The 27,609-nt window shown below is 42.0% G+C and overlaps 1 protein-coding gene across 1 annotated transcript; it reads right to left on the reverse strand.

Annotated features, from left to right (window-relative positions):
- Positions 1-7,844: 7,844 nt before the first annotated feature.
- Positions 7,845-27,141, reverse strand: nudt21 (nudix hydrolase 21). The gene is made up of 7 exons (XM_034189649.1): positions 26,836-27,141; positions 26,353-26,553; positions 23,818-23,881; positions 23,653-23,742; positions 14,792-14,867; positions 14,532-14,646; positions 7,845-8,396 (listed from the first exon to the last, which is right to left on the reverse strand). The coding sequence occupies exons 1-7, from the start codon at positions 26,970-26,972 to the stop codon at positions 8,375-8,377; spliced, it is 705 nt and encodes a 234-aa protein (XP_034045540.1). The 5' UTR covers positions 26,973-27,141; the 3' UTR covers positions 7,845-8,374.
- Positions 27,142-27,609: the final 468 nt, after the last annotated feature.

The following is a 27,609-nucleotide window of genomic DNA, read 5'->3' on the forward strand; positions in this document are numbered from 1 at the left end:
GCTGTTAAATGACGTCTCAGACCAGTTGAGCCACAAAAGCCCTGAGTTTTGACTTCAAGGCTTAGTGTACTTGTAAAAAAAAAGTCAACATTTAGCTTCATGTTTGTACATATTAGGCTAAATGTGTAAATATTTAGCATTAACTAATCTGCAAAAGTTTTACGTATGACAGAAATTTGATAATGCATTGTTTGCCTTTTTTTCTCCCTAATTTTGGTCTTCATCTGTGGGTCAAAAGAAACACTAAACTGAAATGTTATTAGCATTCCCATACAAAAGAAATCAAATGTGATTCTTTTTCTTCATTATATAAACCAGGTAATTATGAAAATAAACTTCATTTTAAATGTCATTATTATTATTTTATTATCATTATTATTATTTTAACAGAGAACAATAAACAGAAATACAAACTCTCGTTGAGGATGTCATAACTACAAATTATAAGATAAGGGGGCTCAAAATAATAAATAAAATGAATACAGAACAGAGGAGCAAATTCATACAATGTAAGACTTAAAACAACTTTTTGAGAACTGATGTGCAGGGGCGGCGCCAGGAAATTTTTGTTGGGGGGGCTGAGGGGGTGCTGGGGTACAAGTTGGAGGGGCTCCACAAAATGTCATCGAAATGAACAATATATAGTAAATTGCTTTATAAATACCAAGGTATATGTTTTGGTCACCCGTGCTGGTCTAAAATGTGGTATCAATGCACACACACATCACTTAGAATGATTGCAAGTTCAGTAAACTTGCACATAGGTATAAATAAAGATAAGTGAAGTTTTAAGAGTGGCCATTATAAATATTTAGGAAACCTAAATTTTTGAAGTATGGAGTTAAATTTGTCTCATTAATACTTGCAAATGCACAGAGGGTGATTTACAAATATCCTTTGATTTGTACACGTGCTTTGTGATCCACAAACACAAATTTCTGATTTGTAACTTGTGTGTGGGTTTTTACAAATAAAAGTTTATTTGCAAAACTGAAAATTCTGTTTGTGAAGGGTGATTCAGCATTGGTGCATCACCGAACACACACATTCATCACTTTGCTCAGTTATGCAATATTGAGACATTCTCAGCGCAAAACTGCAGTTGAGATACACAAATATGTCAGTCGCTATTCACATTATTGGCAGAATTATTGGGGGGCACATCTATGATGGCACCATCAATGCTTGGCGCTGCCACTGCTAATGTGAGATGACTAGCAGATTTCCAGTTTTTCAATCTACTTAATGAAGAATAGTATAATTTAAATTCACTCATGAAACAGGAAAGAGGGCTTAATACCTCTCCACTTACTACAATGAATGTGATATTTTGATAACAGTATAATTACATTTATGGCATCAAAAAAGGCAGAGTCCAAGTTTTCCACATAAAATAAAATGGCACCAATATCAAAAGAAGGAATATTGAGTTTGAGATTAATCCAGTTCATAATGTCCATCCAGAAATGCTGTGTATATTGACATGAAAAAACACATGCTCCAAGGATTCATCATCAGATTTACAAAAGATACACAGGTCAACATCAAACTTAAATCTTCTTTTAAGAAACATAGATACAGGATATATCTTATTTATTATTTTGAAATGAGTCTCCTTTACTTTTAAAGATACAGGCCATTTGACAAATTTGGAATATGCAAATGTCATTATAGTTTTAGAGCTACTATTATAACATTTCTTAAAGGAATCTCTATGTTCCTGATGTATCCTTTGTTTCATCCCATCATCAATAATCTTATTGCTATATTTGAAGTCAAGTAAGTTACAGTCATTCACTTTTAAGGTGGGCATTGACACAATTACCTGCAAATATACAATGATATTTTTAATTAATTGAATCAATGTTAAAGGAATTGCTTTACACACTTTCTTAAAATCCTTGTAATATTATTTTTATTATTATTATTACTATTATTATTATGTTGTCAGTGTACATGACAACAAAAAAGAGAGTTGCCAGCTGCTGGAAAATTATTGTAAAAATTGGATGTCACGGCCCTCCCCTGCCTGTTGTGGGAGGCTCCCCACGGCAGGCAGGGGTGGGGCTGCTTGAGTGGTGGCACCTGTGCTGTGCTGTTAAATTGTTTGTGCTGTGCTCATTCACTCTCTCTGCTTTCTCCCCACCAGGTAACACATTTGGTTTGTCTTCAGTTCATCTTTCATTCCAGTTACCTTTGGTTTTCGTATGCCAACACATTCGCACTGACATATTCATGCGCCTTCATGCCCTGCATACACCACTAATTCTTACTTACATTTGCATGCCTTGTATTTATGTTGAATTTTATTATTATTGTTTGTTAAATAAAGTATTTTAATTGGCCTGAACCTTTTGAGTTATTTCCCCCTCCCAGTTTGTTTGTTTGTTAGTTTGTTTGATCCGAGCAGGAGGCGGCGCCGGTCCGGGAGCACAGAGGGGTGAGGTGTGGTGAGGTTTGATGCGTGACACGTGGAAAACCGGATGGATCCGCAGTGAAGCCGGGAGTTGGAGCTTCACTGCGGCAGGACTGAGGACTTTGAGGATCTTGAAGGGGCCAATGTACCTGTCCTGAAGTTTCGGGGAGTCCACCTGGAGGGGGATGTCCTTCGTGGAAAGCCACACCTCCTGCCCGGGCTGGTAAGCAGGGGCCGGGGATCGCCGGCGGTCTGCATGGGTCTTCGCCCTTGTCCGGGCCTTCAACAAGGCAGAACGGGCGGAGCGCCACACCCGACGGCACTTCCGCAGGTGGGCCTGGACCGAGGGCACATCGACCTCTCCCTCCACCACGGGAAACAACGGGGGTTGATACCCCAAACACACCTCAAATGGGGAGAGGCCGGTGGCAGAAGACACCTGGCTGTTATGCGTGTACTCGATCCAGGCCAGATGGTTACTCCAGGCCGTCGGGTGCGCGGATGTTACGCAGCGGAGGGTCTGTTCCAGTTCCTGGTTGGCCCGCTCTGCCTGTCCGTTCGTCTGTGGATGGTACCCGGACGAGAGGCTCACGGTGGCCCCCAGTTCCCTGCAGAAGCTCCTCCAGACGTGTGAGGAGAACTGGGGACCACGATCTGAGACGATGTCGGTGGGTATCCCATGCAGACGGACGACGTGGTGGACCAGGAGGTCTGCTGTCTCCTGGGCTGTTGGGAGCTTCGGAAGGGCCACGAAGTGGGCCGCCTTGGAGAATCGGTCCACTATCGTGAAGATGGTGGTGTTGCCCTGGGACGGCGGGAGGCCCGTGACGAAATCCAGGCCGATGTGGGACCAGGGGTCGATGAGGCACCGGTAACGGCTGAAGAAGTCCTTGGGACCTTTTATGGTCTGCCTTGCCCCTGGCACAGGTGGTGCAGGCCTGGATATACTCCCGGACGTCGGCCTCCATAGACGCCCACCAGAAGCGCAATGCATCAGCGCAATGCATGAGCGCTCCACTTTATTTCTCCTTTTTCACACAATTCACAGACCTTTTATAACAGCTTGGCCCCGCCCATTAACCTCACAGGAGTTCTGACAAGAAAAGCACCACAGGGGGCCAAGGCCACATGTCATATGCACAACAGGAATACATACTGTCAATCACCCACGCAGGGGGAAGAGACAGGAAACATCAATATGCACACCTTGACGTGTTAACTGCAGAACAGAGGGCACACTCTAACCACTAGTGGCACTTTGGTATGTGCTTTGCACATCTGAGCATGTTACGACATACCAAACAGGAAACACTCGGTATGGTGAATTATGTCCATTACGTGTTGAATGTCCAACACAGAAGTGACAAGGATGAACAGGAATGAACACATCAGAGGTACAGCACAGGTAGGGTAGTTTGTAGACAAAGGCAGAAAGGCAAGACTGAGATAACTTCGACATGTGCAGAGGACCCAGGGTACATAAGAAGGATGGTGAGGATGGCGCCACCAGGCAGAAGAGGGAGGCCAAAGAAAGTCATGGATGTGATGAGGGAAGACATACAGGTGGTTGGTGTGACAAATTTGTCACACCAACCATGATGCTGAGGACAGGGTGCAATGAAAACAGAAGATCTGCTGTTGCGACCCCTAATGGGAGTAGCTGCAAGAAGAATTTGACATGTTGTGGAGGTTTTTTCTTCTCCTTTTTCAAATTTCTGCCTGAATGTTCATGGCTGAGTACAACTAAACTGGCTAATTATCTGCAGGTATATCAAAGATTTTAGTTATATAGATAAGGACAAAACTATAAGCCCCCCCTTATGAAATTTTATGTTTTCTTCAAAATTTTCCAAAGTGGTCTTTTAACAGGGCAGCACGGTGGCTTAGTGGTTAGCACTGTTGCCTTAGAGCGAGAAGGTCATGGGTTCAATTCCCGTGGCCTTTCTGTGTGGAGTTTGCATGTTCTCCCCGTGTTTGCGTGGGTTTCCTCCGGGTGCTCTGGTTTCCTCCCACATCCAAAGACATGCGGGTTAGGTGGATTGGAATCTTTAAAATTGTCCTTAGGTGTGTGTGTGGGTGTGTCTGTTTGTTTGTCTATTTGTGGCCCTGCGACAGATTGGTGTCCTGTCCTGGGTGTACCCTGCCTCACACCCTATGACTGCTGTGACAGGCTCCAGCCCCCCGCGACCCTTAATTGGACTAAGCGGTAGAAGATGGATGGTCTTTTAACAGATCAAGGAATTTTCAATGTAACATTTCTAAACATCCTAGTTTTATTTTGGATGATTACATTATTTTACGTTGCACACAGAAGCAAAATTATTTCACAATAAGCAAAACCTACCAAGGTCAAAATTATTAGCCCTTCTGGTGCTAGTGGTCAGTTGTGTATCCTTTTTGCTGGTTAACAGCAGTCATTTGTTGTAGTTTTCAATAAGTCTCAAACATGTCTCCTGGGGAGTCCCAGGCCATTCTTCTTTGGTGAATCTATCAAGCTCCTTCAGATTTGACGGTCTTTTCGCATGGACTTTGGTCTTCAGTTCACCCCAGATTTCTCAATGGGATTCAAGTCAGGGTTTGTGCAGGCCAGTCAATAATGGTCACTTTGGTTTTCTGGAGGTTGTTCTTCACCGAGAGCGACATATGTTTTGGGTCATTGTCGTGTTGGAATTAAAAGAGACGACCCAGACCCAGTTTTGCTGCTGACTGCTTGAAGTTTTCTTTCAAAATCTTCACATATCCCTTTCTTCATGATTCCTTCCACCTTGAGGAGAATCCCAGTTCCAGACAAAAATTAACATAGGATGACTGCATTTTATTTGAGTCAAATAATGCTCCCATGCCCTGTGTCAGACTGGCGTTCTTTCCAGGGTGTACCCCCACCTCCCAGAAACTGCTTGGATAGGCTCCAACTCCAGAAGTGGAGTTTCTCTTGCAATCTCACAGTCCATTCCTGTACGGGGCTCTTGTGATTGTCTTGAGACAATCACTGACTTGGCTAATAAGTAATTCACTACTGCAGTGTGGCTCTCTGAATTCATCAATACTTCTCACTCCAGTTCTTGACACTTGGAAACGCTGATACCTCCTTCTCCTGCTTTGTGAGCAACAATTCTTTTTCTGAAGTCTAAACTGATTTCTTTTGCTTTTGGCACAATGCTTTCTCAAGTGAGAGCTCAAACCCATGCTTATGTCTTTATATTGTGTGTACATTGGAAGATAACAGAGTTTTAATTTGATTTTACAAGCTTTGAGCATTACAAAGTTAACGCACATTATTGCACAGCTGTGACTTGTGCTGTGGTTCAAAAAGGTAGGTTCTTAAAGTTGCTAATCATTTTTACCCTGGTAGTTTTTGGTTTTGTGAAATAATTTTATTTCTGTGTGAAAAGTAAAAAAAAAAAGGTAAGCATCCAAAATAAAACTAGGATTTAGAAATGTTGCGTTGAAAATTCCTTGCTCTATTAAAAAAGCACTTGGGAAAATTTTTGAAGAAAATACAAAATTTCATAGGGGAGCTAATAATTTTGTTGTGTAGAGGAACAACCCCTAAATAATAACAGAACTTTTACAACCACATGAGACACAAATGAAGTTTTATAATATACAAGTTTGCCAAAATGTCAACTTTATTGTGTTTGTGCAAATATTTGCTGATTTTGAAATGTATGCCTGCAAAATGTTTCAAAAAAGCTGGAACAGTGGTATGTTTACCACTGCGTTACATCACCTTTCCTTCTAACAACACTCAATAAGCGTTTGGGAACTGAGGACACTAATTGTGTCATGACTGGGTACAAAAGGAGCATCCCCAAAATGCTCAGCTGTTCACAAGCAAAAATGGGGCGAGGATCACCACTTTGCGAACAACAGTTGAAGAACAATGCTTCTCAATGTTCAATTGCAAGGAATTTAGGGATTCCATCATCTACAGTCCATAATATAATCAGAAGATGCAGAGAATCTGGAGAACTTTCCCCACATAAGCGGCAAGGACGAAAACCAACACTGAATGCCCGTGACCTTCGTTCCCTCAGGCAACACTCCATTAAAAATTGACATCATTACGTAAAGGATCTTACCGCGTGGACTCAAGAACACTTCAGAAAACCATTGTCAGTTAACACACTTCGTCCCACAATCTGCAAGTGCAAGTTAAAACTCTACCATGCAAAGCGAAAGCCAAACATCAACAACACCCAGAAACACCGCTGCCTTCTCTGGGCCAGAGCTAATTTGAAATGGACAGACATAAAGTGGAAAAGTGTGCTGTGGTCTGATGAGTCCACATTTCAAATTGTTTTTGGAAATCATGGATGTCATGTTCTCTGGACAAAAGAGGAAAAAGACCATCCAGATTGTTACCAGCACAAAGTTCAAAAGCCAGCATCTGTGATGGTATGGGGGTGTGTTAGTGCCCATGGCACGGGCAACTTACACATCTATGATGGCACCAGGTTTTGGAGCAACACATGCTGCCATCCAAGTAACATCTTTTTCAGGGACGTCCCTGCTTATTTCAGCAAGACAATGCCAAGCCACATTCTGCACATGGCTTCGTAGTAAAAGAGTGCGGGTTCTAGACTGGCCTGCCTGCAGTCCAGACCTGTCGCCCATTGAAAATGCGTGGTGCATTATGAAGCGCAAAATATGGCAAAGGAGACCCCAGACTGTTGAACAACTGAAGTCGTACATCAAGCAAGAATGAGAAATAATTCCACCTACAAAGCTTCAACAATTAGTGTCCTCAGTTCACAAACGCTTATTGAGTGTTGTTAGAAGGAAAGGTGATGTAACACAGTGGTAAACATACCACTGTCCCAGATTTTTTGAAACATGTTGCAGGCATCCATTTCAAAATGAGCAAATATTTGCACAAAAACAATAACGTTTATCAGTTTGAACATTAAATATCTTGTCTTTGTGGTGTATTCAACTGAATATAGGTTGAAGAGGATTTGTAAATCATTGTATTGTTTTTATTTACATTTTACACAACATCCCAACTTCATTGGATTTGAGGTTGCATATGCAGATCATTGCTGATGATAGTTTAGTTTAACTATATTTACTGTTTGTTTCACATAAAATATGGTTTTTACTTTTTAAAAAGCAGGTTATGAATTTTTCTAGTATACAAAAAATATTTTTTTCTTATGCCGTGTAGCTTTTTTCTTTTCATTTTACTTTCTAAGAAAACTAATTTCTTTGCCTGTTGCTCAGAGGAGGAATCATCAGACATAGTGGAGGTGTATCTGGCTCATTGTGCTTGTCTCACAGAAAAAGCAAGGGGCCTGATATGGTCTTTTGCTTTATATACTGTTATATATAAAATCATTTCAAGCAGGAGCATTTTGACATGCACACCTAAATATATGTGGGACTTCAAAGGTGCTGACCATGAAACTCCAAACACAACTGTAAAAGGTAGATAAAAACAGATTTTATACCTTACTTTCACCAAGTATTACACTAGTTAAGTGACAAACATCAGTAAAAAACAAAACAATCACCTACCAGATTTTTATATTTGCTTTAAAACTTCAGCAACAACCATTTACTTTCTCCTCAGGGAAGGGGGAAATACAGATTGAAAGCACTGCTTTATTAAAAGAAAATAAAACAATGTTACAGGTTAAAACAACATACTCAATGTTGTAGATTACTTAGTCAACACTGCCCTCCTCAGAAAATAAAATAAAATTTTCAACATGCTGGAATTCGTACTTTCACGCTACAAAAACAAGGAGCTTCTCATAAGATTAAAAAAAAAAAAAAAAAAAAAAAAAAAAAAAAAAAAAACCCATTGTCCTCTAATATCAGTTTAGACACAGGTGTAAACTGTAAGACAAGAAAAAGATTTTTCTTTGTGAATGTTCAGCCGAAACGAGAAGCTGGTTGTCACCACAAGGCTGCGCTCACAGAGACAGCCATACGTTGTACTTCTGGTCACTCAGTTCAGTTGTAGATGAAGTTGAACCTACAAAAGAAATTATGTTCATAGTTACACACATACCTTAAGGATAAAAGGCAACTCTGTGAATAGCTATTAATTATTAGTAATATTATATTTGTTTCCTTTTAAACTTGTCTTGCTCTTGCTGGTAAAATTTCCCTTTTAACCTTCAGATCATTCTCTTGTAATAACATTTATTTGCAGCCATTAACCTCTTTGTTCAAAAAACCTATGCATATAATTTTACACACACACACACACACACACACCTTCAACTGCTTAGTCCAATTAAGGGTTGCAGGGGGCTGGAGCCTATCCCAGCAGTCAGAGCACAAGGCGGGGTACACCCTGGACAGGACACCAGTCTGTCGCAGGGCCACATATAAAACATTCACACCCACATGTACATTGACGGACAATTTAAAGCTGACAATCCACCTAACCTGCATGTCTTTGGATGTGGGAGGAAGCCAGAGCACCCAGAGAGAACCCAAGCAACACAGGTAGAACATGCAAACTCCACAGAGAAAGGCCACAAATGGGAATTGAACCCATGACCTTCTTGCTGTGAGGCAACAGTGCTAACCACTAAACCACCGTGCTGCCATATCATTTTTATAATACTTTATACAATTATAACCCTGTATGCTTTACCTACAAATGTACAAATAAATCCCACCATGGTGAATTTATTTGTCAGTTTAGGTAGACTTACAGTGGCCCACATTTGCATTAATTAAAACATAGGGGCTCCAGTATCAAACTCAAAAACAGGGCGGGTGGATTTCCATTCTAAACAAATCCCCAGCCTGTGAACAGGAAGAAAGCTGTTACATGGTGTATGTATTTCTTTTTAAATAAGTATACATCATTTGAAGGAGGCCTGTTGTCAGCACACACAGTAAATAAAGTATTTTTTTAAAATAAACTGTGGGCATCGTTTCTCTCAGAGTTAAAAATCGCAGCTTGACGAAAACTTATCCACATAAGACGAATGGAAGTAGGTGGAATAACTGCAGCATTTTTAAATAAGTTCTCCGGGTGTGTTTCTCAACTGCCAACAAGCAGAAAATAAATCACTTATTTTAAGAGCTGAAAGTCTTCTGTAATTATTTTATTGGTCACAACGGCCCCAGCATTCACCACAGCTATCCATCGTGTCTTCAGCATTCTGCACGCGATGAAAATAAACCCCAACAATGATCCATCAGGACAAAAATAAGTATGTTAAATTACTGTCGTGAATACTGATGTCATTAGCGGTCCATGGTGGTGACAGCACTTCCACAGTGCCGCCAGTGGCTATTGGTTAAAGTGCATCATAGTGTCGTTTCTTGGTACTCTATACTTTCTTCACAGAATGGAATATTTTGCCTCCTGCTTGCTGCACTGCCACAACGAGCTTTAGGATAACAGATTGGGTACCGATCTGCATCAGTGTTTTGGCACAAATCTAATGCCGTCAGCTTGCAGCAGACTTCCCAGGACATTGCAGATGGCCAGTTAAGATGCTGCAAGCTTGCCGGTGATCCAGTCGGGTTCCCGATCCTAATTAACTCCAGATGGTGGGCGACTCGCTCCAGGATGACCATGTATGTTTGCAGATGGATTGCAGCAGGGTTGGTGATTATCCTGTGAGTTTGCAGTTTTGCAATAATTTTCTATTGGGAAGCCAACCACAACCTAATAGGACACATGTGGACAGGAGGCTTTACAGTGTTATTGCCAAATAAGTCAAATCAAAGGACGCACACCCCTGAGGCACTGCTGGACATTCCTGCATTACAGAGAAGAGGTTGATCCAGCACTGAAAGCTGATCTCAGAGCCGAGGATAAAAGGATCACATAAGAGGGGATTGTATACTGGACTTTGAGGAGAGGAATGCAGATCCAGCAGGGACATCATTCTGCAAGTTCCTGAGTGCACTGTACACACTTTGTCTTTGTCTAAAATGTGTCAATCGTGAGTCACTTTTGTGTGGATTAAAGTCAGTAACTGGGACACTTGTGTTGTTGCAGACAAGCAACGAGAATCATCCTCCGTTCTGTTTGTACCACTCCAAACACTGCGTCGCTCTCTGCCGAGACAGAGTCCAGTCGGAATTAATAACTTCAAAGCGAATCACCGTTTAAATCAAATGGCACCTCTTTCCAAATGTTATAATACAGACAATAAAGTACAATAGATTAAAATGTTTTTTCCCCCTCCCAAAATGAGACATCCTGCGTTCTTTATGAATTACATTGATGCTGACTTGCACCAGTCATTTGTGAGAGCTCAGCTCGGAGGTATGGAGTGACATTCTTGCCAATAATGTCTGAAAGGAAATGCTTTTGACAAAAACTACAGATTTTGTTGATTTCTATTTATGTCCAGAGATCAAGGATCCACCATGAAGAGTTTATTATGTCCAGAGTTTGAGGATCCAGTGACCAACTTCATATTTATTTACTTTAAGACTCAATAAAATGTTGACATAGAAAAACTGTAAAGCCTACTTTTAGCACACAGAAAATTCACAAGAGGTATCACTACGGAATCGGATCAATAAGCAGAATCGATAATGGCATTGATAAAATCTTAATACCCATCCCTAGTCATTACTGGGTACAGTTGAGGGACTTTCCACAGTCTACTCACATGGATAATAATAATAATAATAGTAATAATAATAACACTGTGCTCAAACTGCCATCATTTCACCTGCAAGAAGCCACTTCAGTGAGATACCATCGTCGTTTCTTCGCTTTTGGTCACTCCTCTTGACAACGCCACATAGAAAATCTGACGGATTCTCTATGGCAGTCTTTGTCAAATAGTGGGGCGCGCGGTGCAATGCCGGGGGGGGGGCTCTCATTGCCAGAGTGTGCGCAGGGAGTATTGAGGACTCTAGCATAATGGAACGCAGCTCTATGTAGGGTTTTTTTCACACTACGGTGGGAGACGAGGAAAGTCCAGTGTGTCTTAAAATGTTGGCAGTGGACAGCGTAAAGCCAAATAAATGAAGGTATCACTTAAAGACATTAGACCCCAATCACGCAGATAAACTGCTTGAATTTTTTTCAGCAAAACCTTGCCAAATATTGCCAGCAATCATCCCGCTTTGTGAATTCTGCTTCAGTAAACCAGCGAGCACCGTTAGCACCACAGCAGAGGAGCTGAGCAACAGTAGACATGGTCTCTGTCATGCTGGATGAGGCAAGTGCTACAAAAATAAAAACACAAAAAATAATCATAAAAAATCAGCACAAATTGTTTTAAATCAGCACAAATTGTTTTATTAATTTTTGTCTGTTAAAGTGTTTTATATATTGTGCTTCTGAGTAAGTGTTCTGATCAATTTGAATGTATTGTTTATTGATTTTATTTCATTTTGTTTTTCAGTATCAAATGGCAGTTGGTAAAAAATGTTTATAGTTTAAGGATTAATTTATTTTTTTAATTTCAAGCAAAGTGATGCAAATCTTAAGTTCTTTCTTTTTTGTCTTCTTTAATGTTAATAAGAACACAATGTTATGTAGAGGTGTGCTTATAACAATATTATGGACAAATGATACAATTTATAGTCATGGCGGAGAGTAGGAGAGCGCAAAAATGCTTTCTTCTTCCTGGGGGTGGGGGTGAAATGCTTTCTTCTTCCTGGGGGGGTTTAACGAAAATAATTGAGAAGCACTGCTCTATGGGGACAATCAAGTACAGTTACACTGGTCAGCAAACCAGGTACTAGTAGTTTTGGCACCTTGGGCAGGTGCTACAACCTGCTGTAAAAGGAAATCAGCATCTCCATATGGCATGTCAAGAGATGGAAGCAGGAAGTGCTCTAAAACCCCCTGGTAAACAGCTGGGTTGACATGGGATATGACAAAACACATTGGAACAACACCAGCAGATCACATGCCGCCATATCATAACCAACTGTGGAAACTCACACTTAACTTCAAGCACTTTGGATTCTGTGCCTCTCCAGACTCTAGGGACTTGATTTCCAAAATGAAATGCTAAATTTACATTCATCTGAAAAGAGAACTTTGAACTACTGAGCAACAGTCCACTAATTTTGCTCCTTAGCTCAGGTAAGACATTTCTGACATTGTTTCTGGTTCAGGAGTGGTTTTGCATCATGAATACAAGTGTAGCCTATTTCCTGTACACGTCTGTGTGTGTTTGCTCTTAATGCATTGAGTCCAGCTTCAGTCCACTCTTTCTGAAGCTCCCCCGAGTTCTGGAGTAAGCTTTGTTTGACAATTTTCTCAAGACTGCATTCATCCCTGTTGAATGTCCTTTTCTGACCACACTTTCCCCCCTCCAATCAACTTTGCATGCTTTGATCGACAACACTATGAACAGCCAGAGCTTTCAACAATGACCTTCTGTAGCTTAACCTCCCTGTGGATGGTGTGCATGAGTGTCTTCTGGACAATTGTCAAGTCAGCAGTCTTCACCGTGATCGTGGTTGTGTAAACTGAACCAGCTTTGAGAGATCATGGTATTCATACTGCACAAATAGTGGTTTGAAATAAAATATTCTAATACTTTGAAAAATGCATTTTCTACTTTTTGGAGCGGGAAGCTGTAATAATTGTAAGTAAGTCAGTTTGGCTGTGCTCTCTGGAATACCTGACAAAAATACTGAACTTTTTATGCCATTCTATTTTTTTTTTTTTTAGATACACCTGTAAATGCCTCTCTTACTCCACTTTGTGACTGAATTACTCTTGTGGTATCTACAGTGCAAAGTATTCACAGCGCTTCACTTTTTTCCATACGTTATGTTACAGCCTTATTCCAAAATGCAGTAAATACAATTTTTTTTCACATCCTTTGCTCAATACTTTGTTGATGTACCTTTGGTAGTAATTACAGCCTCAGGTCTTTTTGAATATGATGCCACAAGCTTGGTGCACCTATCTTTGGGTAGCTTGGCCCATTCCTCTTTGCAGCACCTCTCAAGCTCCACCAGGTTGGATGGGGAGTGTTGGTGTACAGCCATCTTCAGATCTTTCCAAAGATGTTCAACTGGATTCAGGACTGAGCTATGGTTGGGCCACTCAAGGACATTCACACAGTGAAGACACTCCTTTTATATCTTGACTGTGTTAGCCATTGTCCTGCCAAAAGATGAACCGCTGCCCCAGTCTGAGATCAGGACCGCTCTGGAGCAGGTTTTCATCCAGGATGTTTCTGTATATTCATTGCTGCATTCTTATAGCTGATTTCTTAGTTTATTTTTGAATAAAATTGCAAAAATCTCAAAACACTTTCGCATTGTCATTATAGGATATTGTGTGCACAATGTTGAGGAAAAAAAAAAAAATTTCATCCATTTTAGAATAAGGCTGTAACATAAAATGTGGAAAAAGCGAAGCTCTGAATACTTGCACTCTATCTTCTATTGTTTTTCGTGCATATGGGTGACGGCATCTATTTTTCATCACGCTGGTCTTTAGGATTTGGCTGTTTCGGTAACTGGCACTGAAAGAAGACATTTTGAGATACAAATATAGTCTGAACTGTATTTATGTAGTTGTGCAGACTATCTTATGGTTCCTTTTCAGCTTCAGTATGCTTCTCTGTTGAGTTATTGCTAGTGAAACTAATGTCTTAAGTGTTGTTACTTCCGATTGATTCTGCTCTTTTTTCTCTCTGTGTGAGGTACTACTGCTGAGACTGGGCCCCAAGGACCAGGGAACTCTGGAGTCACATGCTGAACAAATGGATGGGGTGCGGCCTGCACCATGCGGATAACAGGGACAACACAGAATCATGTCGAACAGAAGCATAGATTTTTTTGGACTTCGCTGAACCAACTTGACGTGGACTCCTCATGTTGCTCAGCCTGACTGTGCTGTTTGCATCCTGTTCATGTTTTGTGTGTTTTTTTTTATTTTAGCTTCCTTTCTGTGCTATTTGGTAGAATGGCCTAAGCGGTGGGTCTGGACTGCTTGAGGTTTCTTCCTCCAAAATAAATAAATAAACACCATGGGGAGTTTTTCCCCTGAAAACTGTCACTTATGTGCTTGCTCAGGGGGGTTAAGATTAGACCTTACCTGTGTGAAGCACCTTCAGGTAGCTTGGTTGTGATTTGGTGCTATGTAAATAAACTGAATTAAAATTAAGACAGGTACACAATTGCTTATAAATATAAAAACACAGAATACCTGCTCAACAGCTGTGGTAGACTGGAAATGATTGGTCCATATCCTGGAGCGTTGTCATAAAGTTCAAACAGCGGCGCTGCCACCAGTTTGTAGTTTTTGGGGACAGCAAAAAGTGCTTCAGAAATAAAATTATTATTGTTATTATTTCGTTTGGAAGACACGATATCACATGGCAAGATATCAAGTATGAACTTAACTTGTAATTGTGCTTCTGTCATGAACCAAAACATTTTCAAATGCTGCAGTGTTGTTATAGTTACCTTTCTCCTGTAACTGAACCAGGAAAAGCTTCTTATGCTCCTTAGGTTTGGTTATGTGAGCTGGAATATAAGGATACTGAAAAAGAAGGGGGGGGGGGGGGGGGGGTTGGGGGAGACGACTCCACATTACCACAAAAATGTACCCTGTACAGACGACAGTATTTTTTTTGTTTGTTGGTTGGTTTTTATGATCTACATTCATGTCAGCTGAGGTTTTCTTTCACTAAAACATCAAATCAAGGCTTGTATCTCAGATGTACTTTCTGGCAAATTGTAGATGAACGTTCAGGTCATCTTTTTAAGAAAATCCTCCTCCATACCACTTTATCAGGAAGCTGTATCAGTGGTGATACAAAATGCAAAACATGCACTACGCACATTTTCTCACAGCCACAGAAGCCTAGAACTTCTTCTGGGTGTGCTGGTGACTTTTCTCACTCTTTTCCTTCTTGCACAGTCACTCAGTCTTTGAGAACTGTCTACTGCACACAGAATTACCATAGAGTGCCATGTTGTTTGCATGTCTTCATAACTGATCTAAATCAAGCCCAAGACAAATTCAGTGACTTGGAAATGTTCATGTATCCATGCCCTGACTTGTCTGAAGAAAACTGTCAATAAAACTGATTATTTGCAGGCATTATACCAAAGTGGCCAATTAACTTATGCAACCCATAATCTTGGCTTTTATATTTTTAATTAATTTATATCAAATTGCAGAGATTTGCTCTGAGTTTGAGTTTAGGGAATGTAATTTTAGAAATCTTTATATTGAGAAGCCTGATTTACATTTTGTTTTTGAAATGGCATAAAAAATTAAAATGTGTGAAATACCAAGGGGCCGAATACTTTTGCAAGGCACTGTACTTGTACATTGTGCATTTGGGAGTGGTATTTGCTCTTGAATTCCAGATTTAAGTAATTATTTGTTTGAATTTAGTTATATTTCTGTTGTTGGGGCCTTAGTGTGGCCTTCAACTATTGAGACAGCTTGGATAATATCGCCCAGGAGCGATATAAAACCAAATTAGCAGCAGCAGGACTGGCATCTTGTCCGTACCAACTCGAAGCTGGACACTGGAAAAATGATCCTACACAAAGGCCAGATGTTCAATGTCCTGATATTTATTCCTACCTCACAGACACACCAGGTATTTATGAAAGTAATTTGTATTTTATATCATTTATGTCGTGTATGCATTGTGAATTGCTGGTCTGCCCCAGGACGGGCCATGCTGCTGATTATTTCCCCCCAAAATTAATACATGATACTGATCGATGTGATGTTAGAGGAAAACTACAAGGGTGGAAGTGAGATTCAGGACGTGGAATGTTGGCAGTATGACTGGTAAAGGGAAAGAGCTGACTGATCTGTATGATGGAGAGGAGAACGGTAGACATATCATGCGTGCAAGAGACCAAGTGGAAGGGAAGTAAGAGCAGAAGCATAGGCGGTGGGCTCAACTTGTTGTATCATGGTGAGGATAGGAAGAGAAATGGTGTTGTGGTCAATTTAAAGGAAGAGTATATTAAAGGTGTGCTGGAGATGAAGTTGGAAATTGAAGGGGTGAGGAATATCAGTGAATCAGTCATTCACACTGTGTTTTGTACAGTAACACTACCTCTAACCTTAGTGACATGGGGTTCCACAGGGGTCCGTCTTAGGCCCCCTGCTTTTCTCCCTTTATATAGCACCCCTTGGGCACATATTGCTGCATTTTGGGATTACCTTTCCACTGCTATGCTGATGATACTCAATTATACATGCCAATAACTGCTGGTAATCTTGTGCATCAGTGAGAAGTTGGATGTCTAGAAACGTCCTACTTTTAAACTCTGATAAGACTGAAATGATGGTTCTTGGTCCAGTGAGACATTGGCATCAATTTAACCAGTTAACGCTTAGCCTAGGCTCGTGTGTCATACATCACACTGACAAAGTGAGGAACCTTGGGGTAAGTTTTGATCCTCCATTGTCCTTTGACCTCCACATTAGAAATATTCCGAGGACTGCTTTCTTCCACCTGCGAAATATAGCGAAGATTCCTCCCATCCTGTCTATGGCTGATGCTGAGACCCTGATCCATGCGTTTATCTCTTCTAGATTGGACTACTGCAATGTTCTATTTTCTGGTTTACCGCAGTCTCGCATTAGGGCTCTCCAGTTAGTTCAAAACGCTGCAGCCAGATTTTTGACACGAAGCAGAAAGATCGACCACGTTACACCCATTTTGGCATTGCTTCACTGGCTTCCTGTCCCAGTGAGATCAGATTTTAAGGTTCTGCTACTAATCTATAAAATAGTTCACTGACTGGCACCTCCCTACCTAGCTGACCTAATTAAACCTTATGTACTGGCCCGGGCTTTGCGTTCTCAGGTGCAGGACTACTTTGTGTCCCTAGGGTGAATAAGAAGTCTGCAGGTCACAGAGCTTTCTCTTATCGTGCCCCTGCTTTGTAGAACGATCTCCCTGTGTCAATTAAACAGTCAGATTCTGTGGAGACTTTCAAGTCCAGACTTACGAGGGTATGCTGAAAAGTTCTAAGGCTCACTATAATGCAGTTAATGCATTACTCCTTCATGGGGAGCCTTAGAACTTTTCAGTCTACCCTCGTAAGATGCACTTATTTTCCCTTTCGTATGGCTAGCACACTAGTATAGTTTTGTTTTACGCATTTTACTTTAATTAATTTCATTAGGAAACGGAGCATGCCGCGGCCTCAACTTTATCTAAATTCTGAGTCTTTTAGTGAAGCTTAGGGCTAGTGGCCAGCGATCACCTTAGTATTTCTTCTGTTTTCTTGCTGTTTAATGCTGGCAAATTATACAGTATTTCTTGTCTTTCTAATGACTGATTCGGTTTTCTCTCTCTGTTTAAGGTGCAGCTCCATCCAGAGATGGAAGTTATATTTGTGCTGGCAACCCTCCTGTCCTGTGCACCAACAGCATTTCCTGTATATTCGTTTTGTGAATTGTTCTGTAATTTATGTCTGTAGCATGGCCCAAGCAGAGGGTCACCTCTCTGAGTCTGGTCTGCTTGAGATTTCTTCCTCAGAGGGAGTTTTTCCTTACCACTGTTACTCTGGGGGTTGGTAAGGTTAGACCTTACTTGTGTGAAGCGCCTTGAGGCAACTCTGTTGTGATTTGGCGCTATCTAAATTAAATTAAATAGAAAATGTCTCACAGGTAGGTTGCAAGATAAAGGAGAAAGAAGATTTCTGGACTGAGATAGATGAGGTGGTGGAGAGTGTGCCCAAGCATGAAAAAGTGGTGATAGGAGCGGACTTCAATGGGCATGTTGGTGAAGGGAACAGAGGTGATGAGGAAGGAATGGGTAGATATGGTATCAAGGACAGGAATGTGGAAGGGCAGATGGTAATTGATTTTGCAAAAAGGAATGAAATGGCTGTGGTGAACACGTACTTCAATAAACAAGGAGCACAGCGCAACATATAATAGTGGAGGAGGGTGCACACAGGTGACTACATTCTGTGCAGGAGATCCAAGCTAAAAAAGACTAAGGTGGTGGCAGAAGAGAGTGTAGCTAGACAGCACAGGATGGTGGTTTGTAGGATGACTTTAGAGGTGAAGAAGAAGAAGAAGAGAGTGAGAGCTCAACAAAGGATCAGATGGCGGAAACTGGAGGAGGAAGACCGTTGTGTGAATTTCAGTGAGCAGGTGAGACAGGCACAAGATGGAGGGGAAGCAACTGTACACAACCGGAAAAGTACTGCAGATGTGGTGAGGGAAACAGCTAGGAAGGTACTGAGCATGACATCTGGTCAGTGTGTGGTGAGGGAAACAGCTAGGAAGGTACTGAGCATGACATCTGGTCAGTGGAAGGAATACATAGAGACTTGGTGGTGGAATGAAGATGTCCAGGAAGGCATAAGAAGAAAGAGGTTGGCAAAAAAGAATTGGGATAGTCGGAGAGACGAAGAAAGTAGACAGAGTACAAGGAAGTGCAGCCTAAGGTGAAAAGAGAAATGGCAAAAGCTAAGGAAAAGGCATTTAGCGAGCTGTACAAAAAGTTGAAGAGTAAGGAAGGAGAACAAGACTTGTACCAATTGGCCAGACAAAGGGACAGAGCTGGAAAGGATGTGCAGCAGGTCAGGGTGGTAAAAGATGCAGATGGTAAGGAGAGTGTGTTGAGTAGGTGGAGGGTATATTTTGAAGAGCTGATGAATGAAAACAATGAGAGAGAGAAAAGGCTGGATGATGTGGAGAGAGTAAATCAGAAAGCGTAAGAGATTAGTGAGGATGAAATGAAGGCAGCTATGAAGAGGATGAAGACTGGAAAGGCAGTTGGTCCAGACAACATTCCAGTGGAGTGAAGAGAAAGTGTACTGGTTCCTATTTTCAAAAAGAAGGGTAATGTCCAGTGCTGCAGTAACTACAGAGGCATAAAGCTGATCAGCATGAAGTTATGGGAAAGAGTAGTCGAAGCTAGGCTTAAACAGGTGAAGATCTGTAAGCGCCAATATGGTTTCATGCAAAGAAAGACCACTACAGATGCAATGTTTGCCCTTAGAATACTGATGGAGAAGTACAGAGAAGGCCAGAAGGAGTTACATTGTGTGTTTGTGGATCTAGAAAAACCTTATGACAGGGTGCCTAGAGAAGACTTGTGGTATTGTATGAGGAAGTCTGGGGTGGCAGAGAAGTATGTGAGGGAAGTGCAGGACATGTACAAGGATAGTGTGATAGCGGTGAGATGTGCAATAGGAATGACAGACTCATTCAAGATGGAGGTGGGATTACAACAAGGATAAGCTCTGAGTCCTTTCTTGTTTGCAATGATGATGGACAGGTTGACTGATGAGATCAGACAGGAGTCTCCATGGACTATGATGTTTGCAGACGACACTGATCTGTAGTGAGAGTAGACAGCAGGTTGAGTCTAGCCTGGAAAAGTGGAGATATGTTCTGAAGAGCAGGGGAATGAAAGTCAGGAGGAGCAAGACTGAGTAAATGTGTGTGAATGAGTGGGAGCCCAGAGGAATAGTGCAGTTACAATGGGTAAAAGTGGTGAAAGTAAATGAGTTTAAATACTTGGGGTCAACTGTCCAAAGTAATGGAGAGTATGGTAGTGGTGAAGAAGAAAGTGCAAGCAGGGCGGAGTGGGCGGAGAAAGGTGGCAGGAGTGATCTGTGACCGAAGATATCTAGAAGAATGAAGGGAAAAGTTTACAAGACAGTAGTGAGACCAGCTATGCTGTACGTCTTAGAGGCAGTGGCACTCACAAAATGACAGGAGGCAGGGCTGAAGATGTTGATTATTTTCCTGGAGTGATGAGAATGGACAGGATTAGGAATGAAAATATCAGAGGGACAGCTAAGGTGGGATGGTCTGGAGACAAAGTCAGAGCGGTGAGATTGAGATGGCTTGGACATGTTCAGAGGAGAGACCCAGGGTATATAGGCAGAAGGATTCTGAGGATGGAGGCACCAGGCAGGAGCATGGTTCTCACCAGCATTATAACACCGCAACGGCCCATTACGCTGCTGCATGGAAAAAAAAAGTTACGCTGCAGTTGGGCCATTACGCTGTTTCCAAGGGCGTCTAACGGGAAAATGATCATTTCTGATGATCAGAAATGATTATCATTTTGGACCCGCAGCCAAAATCAACCTACAGAAATTATCTTTTTTTTTCTTCTCCCAATCAAGCTCAGTCAAACCCATTTAAAGATGTCGATCATGACTCAGTTTTCTGCTGATTAAAGTCACTACCGGGCTATCATTTGTTATTGTGGACAAGAAAAGAAAATCGTTCACCGTTTCACACCGCAGTTTTTTTCCGTTCCTCATGATGTGCATTTTCCATGGGACAGCGCACAAAGGTTCTCTGGTGTAGATCATCACACGTATGGAAAAAGTTCTTGGGGGGGGGGGGAGTTCTCGTACAGCCACTAAAGTTCTCCTGTAGTGCACTGAGCACTGGGGGGAATGTTCTCTTACAGTCGCTAAAGTTCTCCCCATGGCAAGCCGCGAGCCACGTGCTGTAGGATAGGGGAGACCGGGGCCAGCTTCCCCACTAGATTTTTAAATTTATAACACTCTGAAACACTATTGCCTGCATTTTGAGCGCCAATTTGTGTGAAGTAAAGACATAGGTTTTTTTCAAATCTTTGTTACAGCCTTACTTTAAAGCCAAAAGAAACAAGGCATCAGGCCAAAACATAGCACAGTGTAGATGTGTGTCTTCAACCACTTTTCTGGGTTCGGGTCACGGGGGCAACAGCTTCAGCAGGGGACCCCAGACTTCCCTTTCCCGTGCCACATTGGCCACCTCTGACTGGGGGATCCCAAGGTGTTCCCAGGCCAGTGTGGAGATATAACCTCTCCACATAGTCCTGGGTCTTCCCCGGGGTCTCCTCCCAGATGGACATGCCTGGAACACCTCCCTAGGGAGGCCCCCAGGGGGCCTCCTTACCAGAAGCCCGAACCACCTCAGCTGGCTCCTTTCAACGCGAAGGAGCAGCGACTCTACTCCGAGCTCCCCACGGATGACCGAACTTCTCACCCTATCTCTAAGGGAGACACCAGCCACCCTCCTGAGGAAGCCCATTTCGGCCGCTTGTACCCACTATCTAGTTCTTTCGGTCATGACCCAACCCTCATGACCATAGGTGAGAGTAGGAACGAAGACTGACCATAAGATCGAGAGCTTCGCCTTTTGGGTCAGCTCCCTTTTCGTCACAACAGTACAGCATAGCAAATGCAATACCGCCCCTGCTGTGCTGATTCTCTGGCCAATCTCACAATCCATTGTCCTCTCACTCGTGAACAAGACCCCAAGGTATTCGAACTCCTTCACTTGGGGCAAGGCCGTATTCCCTACCCGGAGCAGGCAATCCATCGGTTTCCTGCTGAGAACCATGGCCTAAGATTTAGAGGTGCTGATCTTCATCCCAACCACTTCACACTCTGCTGCGAACCGATCCAGTGAGTGTTGGAGGTCATTTGTATTGGTGGCATTTTTGAAAACACTTTCCTCACATTTTGAAACACAGATGTTCTCTTCCTCTGTCTGGACATCAGATTTTGGTATATTTATTTAGACCAACAAAGAAGGCCCTTTATAAGCCCATAATGCAAAAGCTTTGGGGGTCGCAGCCTAAGCATCCCCAGAACCCCTTGTTTTTTTTTAAAGGCAATTTTTCCATCCCATTACACTGAGAAAAAAACCTCCTGAGAACGCTGAGGAGATGACGAGAGAAGCCAAAGAGGAGGTTTTTGGATGTGGTGAGGATTTGCTCTGTAACACCGACCATGCAGGTGGTTGGTGTGACAGAGGAAGAAACAGAGGACAGGGTGAGATGGAAACGACTGATCTGCTGTGGCGACCCCTAACAGGAACAGCCAACAAAAGAAGGAGAGTTTTGTTTTAATATCGTGATGAATATTAATTTTCTCTTGCTTTATTGGTCCCACTCACTGCTTTGCATTGCCCAGGCATTTTAAAAACAAAACCAGGGGCAAAAATGTAAAAAACACGTATCTAATTAAATTGTCCGCTACTTAAACAATCCACCCAGTTCAATTATTGTCACGCCAACTGGCGTAGCTAAGCATGTTGCTAAAATGTCACAGATGGAGTGCCCGGATGTGCGACCGAGTCGACAGACCAAAAACGTGTCTCGGATTTCAAAGTAAGTTGTGCCAAAATTGGTCACTCAGATTTCTGTTGTCATGTGCAACAACATCAAAATTGATCAAGAATCCGCAACATTCTTTAAATCTGAGGCAGAATATTCACTTAAGTGTGAAAATCACTCACTCACTCATCTTCAATGGCTAAGTCCAATTAAGGGCTGCTGGGGGCTGGAGCCTATCCCAGCAGTTTAAGTGTGAAAATAACATACAGAATTAAGAATATTTTATTTTAGGCAATGTTTCCTGCCAATTTATTTCTCTGAATCAAATTTATTTGACTTTCCTTGCCATCAAGATGTGATTGCTGGTGTCCCCGCCCATTTCAAGAAATATTCTACTGAAATTCACATCCTGAGCAGTCTTCAAATTGTACATCAACCTACGTCGAAGGCTTTGCCTTTGCTTATATATATATATATATATATATATATATATATATAAAAACTTGATTTTTTTATTACTTAGTGTTTTTTCTTCCGTGCCTACAGTCTGTAGTATTTCCACAGCCTCTTTTCACATAATAGCAGCCCACATCCATCCAGAGCACTTTGTGCACAAACTTGTCATCATGAGAAATTTGCTAGAGTGCTGCGCAGCACTCATGCCCTATGTATGCAGACGCTGTCAGTCCCTGAGACATTCAGGACACAGTCGGGCGAAATGCACCAATGTATCCTAAGGAACAATTCTGTGAAATATCACCTGAAAAACACTAGCTATTTGGAATCTCTGACTCCTGTGTATCACTGATTGACCTTGAGCTGATGATACCTACCACCCTGTGATGGTTATCATACATTTTTCTGTTAACCATGGTATACTGAGGCTGGATTCATGGTTTTAGGTGGGACTAAACATTTGCTTGGCTCCTGGACTGTAACAGTATTTTTTATTTATTTATTTTTAAAGTATTCAATAAGTCCCACTTTACTAAAATCTGCATAAAAAGGTGGTACTCAGTTTGGTACCAAGTGGATCATCGTAAAGTTCAGTTGTGGTGTGAAGGTAAATTTAAACTGTGGATCAGTTATCTGAACGAAATGTGAATTTCACATTACAACGTTTGTTTTGCTGTGAAAAGACATGACTTTTAAAAAACACAGGAAATAGAGATTTATTTTCAAAAGAAAAACAAGACTACAAAAAATTTTGTTGTCTGCACTCAGAGGCAAAATATAACCTCCATGGCAGAGGTAACCAACCTGTGGAGGCTCAAAATTGGGGCGCCACCAGTTGCCAATACAGTCATCAATCACCCAGTCCTGCTTCACCCCATCCTGCCGTCCAAGGATCTATAATTCAAACAAACATTCTTAAATATAAACTAATCCCTACTATAAGAAGCTTATGTGTTACTATGCCGCTACCTCTGTCATCAGGCGTTTCAATCCCTCCACTTCATCTTCTGTTGGATTTAACTCTCCACCAGGTCTGCAGCAGAAACACATGATACAATACCGCAATGAGCATCCCAACTGATATTAAAATTAATTACATAAGGGCACTTTGACAGCATTTATTTCTGCATAATACCAGAAATGGGACATCTTAGTATTCCTCTACTGCACAAGACTTGTGCAAAGTTCAGCAAAAATCACATCATAAAATATGCTGATGACACAACTGTACTGAGGCTCATCCAGAATGAGGAAGACACACACTACAGGCAGGAGGTGAAACTCTTCACTGATTGGTGCAACAACAACAATCTAATCCTGAATGTTGAAAAACCAAGGAGCCGGTGATCAACTTCAGGAGAAGATGCCCCCTCTGCATACACCCACTTACATCAAGGTCTCTGCTGTGGAGATTCTGCAGCAATCAAAATTCCTGGGGGTTCATGTCTCCTACAACCTGACCTGGTCTCTGCGCATATCCTCTCTGGTTAAAAAGGCCAACCAGGGTCTGCACTTTCTCCGCAGGTTAAAGAGTGCCCATCTGAGCCCCGCTGTCCTCACCTCCTTCTATAGAGGAACAACAGAGAGTGCACTAACCAGTAGTATTTCTCTGTGGTATTAAAGCAGCACCCTTGCAGATAGGAAGGGTTGCAGGGTTGTGAGGGCAGCAGAAAAGTTTATCAGGGCCAGGCTGCCAACCACTGGTGAACGGGCAGAACAGCGCTGCTTATCCAGGACAAGATGGATAATCAGGGACACTTCACATCCCTTTAACAAGCTGTTCTCCCTCCTGTCCTCAGGTAGACGGTACTGTAGCCTGAGGTGCAAAACACGCAGATTCAGGGACGGCTTTAACCCAACCGCCATAAGACAGTTAAATACAAATCAATAGAAAGAACTGCAATAAAGAATGTAGGATATAGAATACACTGTAACTTCTGGTAGCAACTTTATCGTTGTAGCATCTTGTGCAATTTCCGTGTCCTTTATTGTATGCTATGTAGACACAGAGACAGTTTTTTCCCAATCCCAATTCATCACTATCACACACCTTGGACTTCTCATTCGTACAGTGCATCAATATTTTTGTTCTGTGACAGCACCTGTGATGTTTTTTACTGAATGACAATAAAAATGAGTCTAAAGATGCCTTGACACTTGCACAAATTTGATTGGTGCACTGGTAAGCAATCTGCTGTGTCAAAAAGTAAACTCGTAAACTGTGTGCAGCTTCATGGAAGTGCGCAAAGAAAATTTTGATATGTTCAAAGTCTCTGGCATGCATTAATTATGTGAACTTCGCGTGAACATTGCACAAAATTTAAAAATACTGAGTGCCAGTGGAAGTTGCTGCGTCCGCGCTGCGCACCACAGCACAGCTCATCTGAACAATTATGACGACATGTTAAATCTATCATGAACATAACTTTACAGATACTCACAAGGAGGAATGAAAACAACTGATTTACCAAGCCATTACAATATAAATATTATAAATAATTACCTTTTAGACCATTTCAAATGTGTTCCCCACATCATTAAGCGCACGAGAGAGAGAGAGAGAGAGAGAGAGAAAGGAAAAAAAAAACTAAAAACTGCAGCTGTGGAAAATTCCTTTGTGATTCCAGAAGCGATTAGAGGTGTTTTCATCAGCTAAAAGCAAAAGATTAATGATTATATAATGCAGTATTCAGCGGCACCAGAGGTGTCAAATCCGGCTTCAGAAAGTAAAAACCCTCCTATGTGTTGCTTCGACCTGTGCACCTTAAATAGGTGATCTCAATAATTAGCTCATCCACCAGCCTGAACAGCTGAACTAATTACAGTCAGTTGGTTTATTGGGAAGATGGAACAAATATGTGGCTGGTCTTTTACTTTCCGAAGCTGGGTTTGACACCTCTGAGCGGCACAAAGTGCAGCATCCAGTGGAACACAGCGGGTGGCACTGGCACAACGAATTGAGCAGTAGTGCGGGGGTTAAATGCGTCCAAGTGTCAAGACACCTTAAGCCAAACAGTTAAGGTGGCCTGACACTTACACAACTGATCCGCGCACCTGCACGCACTCTGCCGTGCAGGAGAGTAAACTCATCTCAAACTCGTAAATCGTGCAGGGCTTCATGCAAGTGTGCAAATAAAATTTTGAAATGTTCAAAATCTCCATCACACATTAATTTCGTGAACTTCACATGAACATTGCTCAAACAATTCATAACTGTGTCAGCGCAATCACTTATACTTTTACTTTATGTATCTCTGGAAGAGTTAGGTTATTTGGGCTATTGGGGTTACAATGTCATGTGGCAGCTGTAATAATAACCTACCAACACATACTTACAGTTACCGTAGCAATAGCCACAGCCTAATTTAAATGGGTTCTATTTGTACAAATTACTGGTCATTTGACAAAACTTCAGAGACTGGTGGATTTATTTTACTTTTTAATAATCCAATTTGTAGATAAACACTTGGTATAAAGGTAGCCTCTTCAGAAGGACAGACTCACAGTTTGAAGAAGGTGGTGCCGAGCTGCAGAAGTAGAACATGAGGCAGTCTGTGTTCGTGCACAATCAGTACACCTTCCACTGTTCTCCGCATTCCCAGCTTGTCAAATTCTTCCCGCATCCGCTGGAATCTGGCTGCCACTGAGTTGTCTTTCTCATACAGGGGCTCCTTGGTGCCAAAGGTGTAGTTAGTAAGAGGGTATCTGAAACAAAAACACCAACATTAGTCACAGCCAGGCTACATTACAGTCAGTCAAATGGACCACAATGGAAATAAGTGTTTTCACTTTCGTGTCTCATCCATGTATTGTTAATGTATTTACAATTATATTATTATTATACTTACATCAAACTTGCTAAATAAAAGTTAGTCAATCAGGAGCAAAATAAAATGTGGTAAACAACGAACTTAGCAACGATTAGCTGCCAGTTACTTTCTGGCAGGTCACGAGTTGTTAAACTGTGAGGTTTTCGGATGAACTCACAGGTTGATGGTCCTCTCCAGCGTCAGAGGTTTGGCAGGAGCGGCGGTGGCGGTGCCGCTGATGTATTTGTTCCCAAATTGAACGGCACCGCCGCGCGGCCATCCGGCGTTCGAGCGACTGGGGGGCACAACAGACATCTCTAACGTGCACACGACGACTTTAAAGCTTCCTGTAAATACACCTCGGCAGGTAGTTGTAAGCAACTTGCTAAATTACCAAAATAACAAAGAAAAAAAATCCGAACAATTTCGCGCACCATTCACGATTTCCCGTGCCTTTGCTTTACGTGACCCTCCTCTTCCGGGTGAAGTGTAGCTGTCCAAGCGATGCATCGTTTAGCGCCACCTGCTGGTCTGGATGATGCGCAAAAATCACTACTGCCCTTGTTTTCGAAGGGTGTGTGTGTGTGTGTGTGTGTGTGTGTGTGTGTGTGTGTGTGTGTGTGTGTGTGTGTGTGTGTGTGTGTGTGTGTGTGTGTGTGTGAAGGAGCAGCTTCCAACCATTACATCTGTATAAATAAGGCAGTGGCTATTCGTACGTAGAACAGCCTTGCTATTAGTTAGGGGGGAGCAGCAGGGGCCAAACAGTGCAGGTTTTCCTTGCAACCAGTCACCTCAGCAGGTGTTTCACTGATGAGCTGATGAGCTCTTTTGCTCAAGTTAAGGTCCTAATCATATGTGAAATCGCCTGCTGAGATGATCAGTAGCAAAGAAACTGTGCACCAGCTTGGCCCTTCATGGCACAATAATGCCCACCTCTGGATAGTTGGGGGTT

Source organism: Thalassophryne amazonica, chromosome 2, assembly GCF_902500255.1.
Source record: "Thalassophryne amazonica chromosome 2, fThaAma1.1, whole genome shotgun sequence".
NCBI classification, from domain to species: domain Eukaryota; kingdom Metazoa; phylum Chordata; class Actinopteri; order Batrachoidiformes; family Batrachoididae; genus Thalassophryne; species Thalassophryne amazonica.